The sequence below is a fragment of the Podarcis bocagei genome (assembly GCF_964188305.1).
Source record: "Podarcis bocagei genome assembly, chromosome: 8".
NCBI lineage: Eukaryota > Metazoa > Chordata > Lepidosauria > Squamata > Lacertidae > Podarcis > Podarcis bocagei.
Genome location: NC_138133.1, coordinates 65220295 through 65232342, shown reverse-complemented (window position 1 = coordinate 65232342; position 12048 = coordinate 65220295). Strand labels below are relative to the sequence as shown.

Below are 12048 nucleotides of genomic sequence, written 5' to 3'. Positions count from 1 at the left end.
TTGTTCTAACGGTGCAGCTACTCCAGCTCTTGTGTGAGTTTCTCCCCAGTCAAATTCACCTTAAATTTTTTTTCATAGAAGCTGTGTGGTTTTGTCAACACAGTGGTATCTCGGGTTAAGAACTTAATTCATTCTAGAGGTCTGTTTTTAACCTGAAACTGTTCTTAACTAATGGGGCCTCCCACTGTCACATGATTTCTGTTCTCATCCTGAAGCAAAGTTCTTAACCTGAGGTACTATTTCTGGGTTAGCGGAGTCTGTAACCTGAAGTGTCTGTAACCTGAAGCGTCTGTAACCCGAGGTACCACTGCATTTGATTACTGATGCAGTCACCTCAACAATCGTTCCATGATATCACTGCATCTCAGGGTCACAGATCAGATGATGACCATATTCTCACAATATTGCCATATTGCCACAAATATAGGGAGTTGTGGGTGGGTGGGTGGGTGGGTGGGTGGGTGGGATGAAGTGCTGTTTCTCTCCTACTCATATACGTAGTTGCCTGATAATAACTGAAGTTTCTCCTGAGATGCAGAACTCCTTGACGCAATTGCTTGACTTCAAACTCTAAAACCAAAACTCAGGCAAGATACGAGGCCTCATTCTAAACTGGCATGCTAAACAAAGTTTGTTTGTTTTTTTAATATCACATACCAAACCAGCCCCCCAAATGAAACCACACCTTATTGATCCATTTCTGTTATGATGCTTATTTAAAAAGCATTTAATATTGTGCTGTATGTAAATTAAAATTGTTCAGCCTTGAAAATGTATAAAAGTCAGTCAATTAATACCAACATTAGTGAAATTTATAATGCTTGAATTTCTATATAAAAAATATAGTTTGAAAGAAAGTTATGAGCCTTTTGTTTTCCTTATCATTTCTTCCATCTTATTCCATTCTTCACTGGTAACCTAGCATAGAAAATAAAACATTTTAGATGAGATACTACAGGTTTTTTCCGTCTTTGAGCTTTATGCAGACATAATGGGCACAATCAAACATCTTTCCCCATTGAAATGAACGTGATTAAAAGCTTACTTTTGGCGGGATTGAACCCTAAACATATAATTTTCTACATTTCTGATGTTCAGGTGTGAGTGCCAGTGCTTACATCGCCAAAACAACATGATCCATGCACAAGAGGGGAGGTATTAGAAGGGTGGGGGTGGGGTGGGCTTACAAACTTCATTAAAGGGGGGAAAATAGTGAAGACACAAACACCCTGAAAAAACTGCCCAATGAAAACTAAGCATTGTTTGGTGACATTGGAAGGCAGAGAGACAATTTCAAAAAGGTACAGATCATGCTGCAACATTTTTTTTTGCCGATCCGACTTGCAATTTATTACCTTGGTTAGGTGATTAAACTCTCCAGCCATAGAGACGTATTCACCACCATCCATTCTAATGACCTGCAAGATTAAAGCACATTTCCCCCCATTAAGCCACTCCCAACAATAATTTGAACTGGTTTCAGTTGAACCAATATGCTAAGGAAGCCTAGTATGGCCAAATAAAGTACTTTTAAGTCATTAATGTTTTCTATTTAGTAAAAACAAAATGGAAAGCATCATTCAACAGAACTAGTTATGCTAGAATATGCACAAACTGCTTTTTCCATCAACTAAAGCCACACATAATTTTAAAGAAGTCAAATTCCCAATGAATTTGCATGGAGCTTGTCTAGCCCCAAAGAAAGCATTTAGCCCCCTCTAATGGGACCAGGTGGAAATGGCTTCTGGATCACAATATTCTAGCATCAGTAGCAATGAGCTTTGGGCACCCCTAGCAACTAGAATCATAACTTACTGCTCCGTTAATCCAACTTGCATAATCACTACAGAGGTAGGTGGCAAGATTGGCAATCTCTTCTATTGTTCCCAGACGCCCACAAGGAATTCTCTTGAGCATTTCTTTCTCAAACACACCTTCTGGGTCCAAACGGCTGAAAGCTCCCTGAAGAAAATTATCGAGAGAAACTATTGCTTTCGGAACTCTGCTAGAGGCCATCTGAAAAAGTTTTATACTTAACAATCATGGGTAAAAGTAAACTGACTGTGTAGCACAGATCAAGCAGTGTCAACTGGGGAAATAATGTGGGTAACTCTAGTAGACTTGTATCTACTGAAACACTAAATGTCATACATTTCGCCCAGGCAACCATATCACGCAGAAAAATACTCCTTAATGAGCCAGAAAAACAACAACACAAAAAACCTATGTTAGATATGTATAACGTGTAAGTTAGATAATAACTGGGGTAAGTAGATAATAATTTATGCCATGAGATTATCTATGTTAATAAGTATTTATTATTATAAATTGCATCTATAGGATAATTTTATTTTTTGAATTGTAAATATGTTATATTACTTATTGACATATATTGTTTATTATGTTCTATTTCGGGACGTGGGTGCCGCTGTGGTCTAAACCACTGAGCCTCTTGGGCTTTCTGATCAAAAGGTTGGCGGTTCAAATCCCTGTGGCGGGGTGAGCTCCCATTGCTTTGCACCAACTCCTGACAACTTAGCAGTTCAAAAGCACACCAGTAGATAAATAGGTACCACTGTGGTGGGAAGGTAAATGGTGTTTCCATTTACTCTAGTTTCCGTCATGGTGTTCCGTTGCGCCAGAAGCAGTTTAGTCATGCTGGCCACATGACCCAGAAAGCTGTCTGTGGACAAATGCCGGCTCCCTCAGCCTGAAAGCGAGATGAGCACTGCAACCCCATAGTTGCCTTTGACTGGACTTAACCGTCCAAGGGTCCTTTACCTTTTTTTTTACCTATTATGTTTTATTTATTATGCTACATTGTAAACTGTCATGTGGCCTTTGATGAAGTGGTATATAATTGTACAAAGTTGTTTTTTTTAAAAAAGAGAATGAAGGTGGATAATGATTATATGTGCTTCCAAGTTCTATTTAAACCAGTATTTATTTGCACCTCTCCTTTTCACAAAATGGTGCTCAAGGCAGCTATGAGATCTGTCTCAGGTAGAACTGAAATTAGGCTCAGAGACCCAGTCACTAAAGTCAATCTGATGTCTCGGCCAATTCTTTAATGGCTACAAAACATGATCATGTACCTTAGTCTTTATTGGGCCTGGTTGAATCACATTGAATCTCATGCCATATTTACCCCATTCCGCTGCAAGAGACCTAGAAATTCATGAAGAGACTTTGTAAGTACTCGGCATATAAAGAGGATTAGAAGTAATAATAAAAATGTATCTGGGCTTGCACACTAGGTTTTCTGTTCATAGGTCCCTTCCCAATGGAGAAGAACTACACACATAGAGGGAGAAAACACTATTCCGAAAATCGGGGGGAGGGGGAATAAGGAGGAAGTGAATAGGAAAGAAGGAACTCTGATGAGATAGACAAATGAAGCAGCTTCAGGGGGTGTTGGGGTAACATGAAGTAAGGTTGCCCCTAGGGCATAGGTTGCCCTTCTGTGCTGTAACCCTACCCTGTTTGTGGGCTACGTCCACTGAGGATAATGCAGGAATTCCTGTAGGTTATGAATCACGTGGATCTGTTTTAATCATAGTTCAAGCAGAGGCAGATTTAGGACTGGTTCTGCTGCACTGGGTGCTGAGCCTAAGGGGCGCTGCTGGGCAACACAGCTATGATCTGGTGAACTGAGCAGAACAGAAGGCAAGAGGCAGGGGGAACCGATTTTTTGTTCTTGTACAGGGCACTGAAAGGCCAAAGTCCGCCTCTGATTCAAGCACAGTTTGGGGAATGCATTCGACAGCTGGAATGCGACTCTGGTCATTTGGCTGCTTTTGATACCTTTGATCAAGTATCCTCTTGGACTGCCTAGGCAGAATGGGTATTGGGGTTAATATTTTATCCTACCCTACCTACGGTGCCATGTCCAGAAAGCAACAATGGGAGACTGTTTCAGCACCACGGTCCTTGTACTATGATCTGCAGCAGGGTACAATCTTGTCCACAATGCTGTTTAACATCTATATGAAGCCATTCGGATTTGAACTTCCGGCACCTACTGAATAATTAGTTTAATCCAGCAGGCATTTTAACTGAAGCCTGGTTTTATAGTTCTAACCACTGTTAGCCTTTTTTGTATTGTATTCCTTGTAAAACATTTTGAGGTTACAGTGGTACCTCGGGTTACATACGTTTCAGGTTACATATGCTTCAGGTTACGGACTCCGCTAACCCAGAAATAGTGCTTCAGGTTAAGAACTGTGCTTCAGGATCAGAACAGAATTTGTGCTCCAGCGGTGCAGCCGCAGCAGGAGATCCCATTAGCTAAAGTGGTGCTTCAGGTTAAGTACAGTTTCAGGTTAAGAACTGACCTCCGGAACGAATTAAGTACTTAACCCGAGGTACCACTGTACTGTGGTTAAATGGTATATGATTTGTTAAAATAAAGTAAAAACCCAATGAAATATGAATTTTTTGAACCCACCACAATGGCAAACAGCCGCTTCTCACTCCAATTTTGTCTCTTTTGGGTTGGTCTATTTCAGCCTTAAGAGGGAATGTTTTTTTAAAGAAAAATGAGGGGGACAAGTGCTGACAGATTACTTACTTGCACAGGCCTTCAACGCCGGCTTTGGCAGAAGCGCTTGGCGACACAAACCCTGACCCACTTTCTGCATAAATTGTGGTGATGGCTAGAAAGGCTGCTCCTGGAAGATGCAAGATTTTTTAAAAAATAATTATACGTATTGCTCTCCTTTCCAAATTATCAGTCTCCTAAAACAGGTGAAATCAATGAAGGAGAGAGACAGAGAGACAGTGGAGATTGGACTCTACAATTCTCTACTTCTATGAAAATAAACCTTGAGGTTTTCAGGGTTCTAAGAAGGCTCCACCCCCCAAAAAATCTATTTCTTGTCCAAAATGGTATTCAGTAAGAAAAGGACAAGCTCTGTCAATCTCAATTTACCTTTTCGTGCTTTTATCAGTTCTTTTCCAATTCCCAGAGTTATATAGGCAGTACCGTTAAGAACAATATCTGTGATTGTCCTCCACGCATTTGGAGAAAGACGTTCAGAAGGAGATACAAAATTTCCAGCTGCATTATTTATTATAACCTGAAAGAGAGAAAGAAAGCTTAAATATTTGCTGAAATCGGTCTTCTGCACATTTAAGATACTCGGTGGTGGTTTCAGAAATTCCAGGAGAATTTTTACATAAAAACAGAGTGGCCCAGTTCACACATGGTTTAGCACAAATGACAAGAGTGCAGGTTCCTGGAGGGAAGATCAGAGCCATACTGCTCATTCCCTGGTCCTGCTGCCACCCCACTGCTTGGGGCTAAGGCATGGTTTGCCTCTGTGCTAGAACTGAACTAGGGCTCGTGGTTTGTCTGGAACAAGACAAACTACGAGCCTAGGTTCAGATGTAATGCTAATCCAAATTGTGGCTTAACATCAGCTAGGGAGGCAGCAGGAGGACTGGGGGTGCAATGCTTCAGGTGACAATTTCAGTCCAGGAAACCATATCTTGGTTCATGTGTGCTGAGCTACAGTTTGGCTGAAAGGTACACACACTCCGAGTCAGTATAACCTACCAGAACCTTTGGCAAAATCAAAAATCAGCAGCGCAGAGAAAAACCAAGTAACCATTTTGGTTTTAAAAGCTTTCGCATCAATTCCAGTATGTGTTCCAACCAAGCAAGCAACGCCAGTCAACCACACTTGTCCTCTTGAGTTTAACTCACAAGACACGAACAAAGAGATGGTGACTTTATCTAACTGCCCTTTGGCCAGTAAGAAGTACATTAGAGCAGTGGAACCCTCCATTAACAAAAAATACATCTCCTATCCACCGCTTTCAAAACTTTTAACAAGCTAATTCCAACAGCTTTGTGATGCAAGTTGAAGCTGCAGCAAAATGTTGAAGCCGTGAGTGCTCTCATGTGGAGCTTCAGGCAACCAGCCACACCTTCTTCCAGGATAGTCCAATCTATTTGCCTTCACAACTGTCAGTAAGCACTGTGTGGCCACTGAGCATGCTCAGTCCTCACGGGGATGTGGGAGAGGCTGGGGGTTCGTGCCCATCCCAGTGACATCAAGGTCATGTCGACACCAGGCAGTTAAAGTCCACAGCTTCCTCAAAATACTGCTGTGACTTATTCCCATGGATTTTGCTCTATGGGTAGATTCAACTGAACATTACTTTTGAAAATATTAAAATATTTCAGAATCCTTTTCAATTCATTAGCTTGCTTACATTTAGAAGTTGTTGGTTTTTTTAATGCACACTGGGTTGGATTTTTCCAGTAATGATTAATTAAAGTTTTGAATTAGGATACTCACACTGGGATGTCCAGCCACTTCAATTAATTGAGAAATTGCATTGCTAACAGATGCTGGATCTCTCACATCACACTGAACTGCGTGGACCTGTGTAATAAACTAATATCAATACCACTACCAGCAGCAGAAGAGAAAAAGAAAGAATTAAATATATTCTTACATGCATAAAATCCCATGACTGAATGCACCATTAATAACATTTGTTATTTAACAATACCTTATTTCCCGTTTTAGAAGAAATTTCTTCTGCTGTTTGTTTCAATACATCAAGTTTCCTATAAATAATTACACATTACGGTTGAGTTTCCATTACAGCCATATACTGTGCATCAAACTTCTGGGGTTTCTTTCTTAGCGTTTTGGTAAAAGCTTAGCAGTGATTCCATGTGTGACGTGGCAGACTGACAATGAAGAGCTTTGTCCAATGCTTGTCCCATTCACAGCAGACTGACTGAGATTAATGGATCTAAGTTATTAATGTTCATTCATTTCAGTGGGTGTACTCTGAGTAGGACTAGCATTGGACGCAACGCAGTAAGTTCTATTTCAGACTGAAGTTACTGTTGTGGAAACATCTTATTAAATACAACCAGAGGTTTCTCATTCTTCGCGGCAATCATTCTCGGCAATCTTCATGGAGCTCTGGCCCAATGGTTGCCAGTGGCTTGAATTAATTAATTTTATAATGAATGATTTTAGAGTGTTGTTTATGCTGTACTTTTGTACTGTTTTATTGTTGTTAGCCGCCCTGAGCCCTGCTTCAGCTGGGGAGGGCGGGATATAAATAAAATTTATTATTATTATTATTATTATTATTGGGGAGGCAGATACACTTAGTGCTTGCTCTTTTATTTCTGAGGCTCAAAATTCATGTCCCCCCTCCCCCTGCTCAATTTAAACCCCAGAGGCTGTGTTAAACTTTGGGCAGAATATTACCTGCACCCTTAAAGGAGTAAAATGTTACTTACATTTCACTATATCCCAGGAGCATTTAACATCTATGAAGATTTTACGATTTTAAAAATAATTTTTATTCCTTTTTGTTCCTACAAATAAAAGTTCATGTTTGGATGAAGTGTTTTGCCTCTCTCAATATTATACCATTAAACAGAAACAAAAATATTGTTTAATAATATTTTCCTATACAGTCATAACTCGGGTTACAGACGTTTCAGGTTGCGTTTTTTCAGGTTACGGACGTGCCGAAACCCGGAAGTTCCGGAACGGGTTACTTCTGGGTTTTGGCGGTCGTGCATGTGCAGAAGCGCTAAATCACGCTTTGCGCATGCGCAGAAGCACCGAATTGCAACCCGCGCATGCGCAGATGCTCCGCTGCGGGTTGCGAATGCTGCAGGTTGCAAATGTGCCTCCCGCACAGATCACATTCGCAACCCGAGTGTCCACTGTACACATAAAAATGTAAGGATGTCATTGCACAGCCCTTATTGGATGATTTGTATTGCCTAATGGATTTGTAGGAAGTTAGAGTGGGAACCAAAGAGAAGGCAGGTTGCACAATCCAGAAGGGAGGGGCACTGAGAGGGGAGAAGTGGTAGTTTAAAACGATGGCATGAATTTGAATCAAGCAGGGATGGAGATAACAGAGAGGAAAATGGGGGTTTCAAACAACAGCAGAGGCTTCAGTAAACTAGCTTCAAACAACAGAATATCTGAGGGTTTTACATCCTCTATCTCTCTCGCATGAGGCAGCTGAGGAATGGAAGAGAGAGACAGGTTTGACCAAAGCAAGAATGGAGAAACATTGAAAGCAGAAAAGTGGATGTTTAAAAACAACAGCAGAAATTTGGGTAAAGCACACTGAGAGGAAAATTTTCAGTTCTGAACAACATAAGAAGATGCAGGTCACCATGGGGTGGGGTGGGGTTGTGGCACAAAAAGAGAGGGGAGGAGGCGTTGACATGGGGGCGAAGGTTAAAACAGGGGCGGAAAATGGAGCTAACTCATTCTTATGAATTTAGTTCAGTCATGTTTTTGGGCACAGTCACACTTATTTAGGTAAACAAACGGCGCCCCCAAAAGGACCCCACAGAACAAAAATCCAGTTCTGAGTCTTGGTGTGGTTGTCTGAATGGTCCTTCAGTGTCAATTCACAACACACTGCTCAGTGAACTTGGATTTCTTAAATATTGCCTAACTGCTTAAAAAAACCAGAAGAATCCATTGCGCAATCCTAGGGTTGCATCCCACAAAGTTAAAATGAATGGGCCTAAGTTACCTTAGCGCCATTGAGTAGGACTAACACGTCTACCCTAAATGTGTTTGCTTCCTCCCTGTGCTCAGCGGGTCTTAGTGCCAAGTAAGTGTGCAGAGGACTCCATACTGAGAACTGTACTCTCAATTTTAAAAGACTACATCATGCAAAATGGAATAGATGCTCTTACCGGCTTGCTATAACACACTCTGCTCCCAAAGCAGAAAGAGCAGCTGTCATCCCTTTCCCAATGCCAGTGCCACCTCCTGTGATAAAGGCCACTTTGCCATGAAAAGTATCTGATGGCAGCATCACTTTCTGAAGTGGTGCGAAGGCACGATCAGCTTGATACATTACTTTTGTTCCATGGCTTAAAAGCTGAAAAAGGGAAAGAAGATAATGTACTATGTTTTACAGGTTAATAAAACCTAGATAATTCTCAGCTATAAAGCTACTGTGGATATAGTTATTTTTTAAAAAAAACCACCATTGCTGTGAATATCAATAGCAATACTTAACATCTGTGTATAGAACTTACAAGTTGAAAACTTTATGTCATGGGTAGGCAAACTAAGGCCCGGGAGCCAGATCTGGCCCAATCGCCTTCTAAATCTGGCCTGCGGACAGTCCGGGAATCAGTGTGTTTTTACATGAGTAGAATATGTGCTTTTATTTAAAATGCATCTCTGGGTTATTTGTGGGGCATGTACAGTGGTACCTCAGGTTAAGTACTTAATTCGTTCCGGAGGTCCGTACTTAACCTGAAACTGTTCTTAACCTGAAGCACCACTTTAGCTAATGGGGCCTCCTGCTGCCGTCGCGCCGCCAGAGCACGATTTCTGTTCTTATGCTGAAGCAAAGTTCTTAACCTGAAGCACTATTTCTGGGTTAGCGGAGTCTGTAACCTGAAGCATATGTAACTCGAGGTACCACTGTATAATATATATAATATAGTCCAGCCCACCACATGGTCTGAGGGACGGTGGACCGGCCCACAGCTGAAAAAGGTTGCTGACCCCTGCTTTATGTGCATTATCTAATTGTAAACTTAACAGCATGAGTGAAGAATTGGCTCTGGCCAGCAGACCAGATCCTTAACTTTCCCCACTGTCACCCCACCCATGGGATAAGTTTGAAGTAAGGAAGCCTGTGGGGGTTAATTAGTGCTGTGGTGCAGAGATTCTCGACAACTACATTATATCAACTCTGTAAAGTAAATCTGATTTATTTATTAGGCCCTTCTGAATCAGGCCTAAGGTCCATCTGTTCTCACAGTGGTCAATCGGCCCATGGGAAGCTCACAAGCAGAACTTGAACACAACAGCACTCGCCCTGCCAGCAATTCCCCATACTGTGGGAGGGGGAGAATTGACCTGAGAGTTGCTTGCCTAATGAGCTTCTCTCTTAACTATATACCAACTCTCTATGAACAAATACAAAAAATATTACCCAGCCCATTTGAGTGAGTGCTGGACATTCATGCCATCCCACATTTGATAACAGCTTAAGAAAACAACTTTTTAAAGAAAACTGTCATTCTCAAACACCGGGTTCAAAGTTCACATTCCTGCAGCCTGATCTTATCTCCATTTAGAGCACAGGCTTCAAACAAATAGCTCTAGATTAGCCAATGAGCCTCTTAACTGAGCTCAGTAAACTGTTCAAATGCTGTGGACTTCAGTATTGAAACAATTCCCACTGAAACCAATGGAGATCATTACAATGAGCTCCGGACTCTGGAAAAGTACTGAGCAAATGCCAGTTAAACAATCTCCTATTTAGCCACAAGGGTGGAGTGGGGGGGTCCAAAAAGCTGCTTCAGCCTGCATAAGGAGCTTTTTCTACTGTGGAATTTTGGAATGAAAATCTGAGCCGCTGATACCCCGCCCCCTAAACACTGCAGAATGGCAGTGGTGGCATTACAGTTCTCTGCTGCTGGTACATCTGCTGATAAGTGGATGAATCTTGGCATGATCCTGCGAATGAACGTATTTTTCAGCACCTTTAAAGGCTGTCCCATTTTATGCTGTCCTACCTTTTGTTTTTGACATTTTACCTTTAGTTAAATAATTAAGAGACAGATATATAGATATACACACACTATTCTTAGTCAATTCTTAGGGGCAGAATTTAAGGGTAATTCCCATTTAAATGAGGTGTGCGTGTGTAATATCATGTGATCGATTATGCGGGGTGGGGCTTACCTGCCCCCCCCCCCATTTTATTGAAGTTGGCACCCCTGCATATACACACAGCGCCTTGCAAGCAGAAAACTAGCAGAGCCAGGGAGAGGAGTGGTCTTTCCTTGTAAGTGGGAGATTTGCTCCTCCATCCGATGCATAAACAAATTTATACATACTGTATAGCTTAAAGGCAGATGTTTCGCAAATTTGCACCACTTATTCCCGTCGGGAGGTGCGGCAAATTTCCAGCGTATGCATATCCAGGCGCAGCACAAAGCACCTTACCCGTACAGGTGAAGGAAGCAGCCGCGGGACTAGCCTGGCCCGCACTCCGCACGACACACGTAGCACCGGTGCCAACGCCATCTTCCCCTACTTCTGAGTCCTGTCCGAAGAGGGAGTTCCTCTAAGCCCCGCCCCCGCCTGCCCCGCCCCCTCAAAGTCCAATCAGAGATGGAAGGAGAAGCTGAAGGGTGGGGCTCGATGGAACGCGCACACTTCGGCCACGCCCCCTTCGGCAGAGAGGCCACGCCCCACCTCTCGGAAAACTTGCAATGCCACTGCGCCGATGTATTCATTGCCTGCAGATTTATCAATGAGCTTGAATTGATCTAGAGCTGCCAGTCCCCGAGTCAGCAATCCAACCTTTTCAAGCAAGCAGGCGCAGAAGTGGAGTCATATGGAGAGCCGGAGTGCCTTTCTTGGCCGCTGCGTAACCTTCATCAGCCTGTGTTGCCCCCTGTCCTGTATTCATCCAGGATTGTCCCGTTATTTCAATGTAAAATGTTACATCCTGTAATGATACAGTTTTGTTTTGTATTTCAGGTCTTCTCTCTCTCTCTGCCAAGTAAGGGATCACGTGTTTGAAAGAGTGTGTGAAAGGTCATGTATTTAAGATAACCAAGCACAGACACATTTACAAATTCATGTGTGCGCGAGTACGTGCGCGACAAATGTCAGAGGGGCCATCCTGTTAGGCTGCAATAAATTGAAGTGGATTGCTTTGAAGTCACTTCACTACCAGATGGGGGAAAAAATCGCCCACCAACCGCCCTGCCCTTACCACCCCACCCCCCTCTTAGACTTGTAATATTTCAGATTGAGACACAGGTCTGGTTTCAACATTCCGAGAAAACGAAGGGAATCGGGAAACCGCGTCTCAACTATTTTCCTACTTCTGTTCTCTTAAGAACTAAACTTGCTTTAAAAAAAAATAAATAGAGAAAAGGTCACGCATGCGCTCAATTGTCGGAGGGCTTCCCTCCGCTCTCTGTAGGAGGCGCTGTTCTCTCAGTCTGGGCTCTCGCGATGTCGTCGCTGTGCCAGCCTCCTCGACAGGCGCATGCGC

General features: G+C 42.5%; 1 protein-coding gene across 2 annotated transcripts; it reads right to left on the bottom strand.

Moving 5' to 3' along the window:
* Nucleotides 1-697: 697 nt before the first annotated feature.
* Nucleotides 698-11115, bottom strand: DECR1 (2,4-dienoyl-CoA reductase 1). 2 transcript variants are annotated; one of them, XM_081205003.1, is made up of 10 exons: nt 10986-11115; nt 8708-8895; nt 6523-6580; nt 6306-6392; nt 4931-5078; nt 4571-4670; nt 3096-3168; nt 1816-1962; nt 1356-1418; nt 698-918 (listed from the first exon to the last, which is right to left on the bottom strand). In XM_081205003.1, exons 1-10 carry the CDS (start codon nt 11064-11066, stop codon nt 859-861), a joined length of 1005 nt encoding a protein of 334 aa, XP_081061129.1. In that variant the 5' UTR covers nt 11067-11115; the 3' UTR covers nt 698-858. The 2 variants fall into 2 exon arrangements, with proteins under 2 accessions (XP_081061129.1, XP_081061130.1); XM_081205004.1 differs by having other exon boundaries at nt 10877-10995.
* Between the last annotated feature and the right edge of the window lie 933 nt (nt 11116-12048).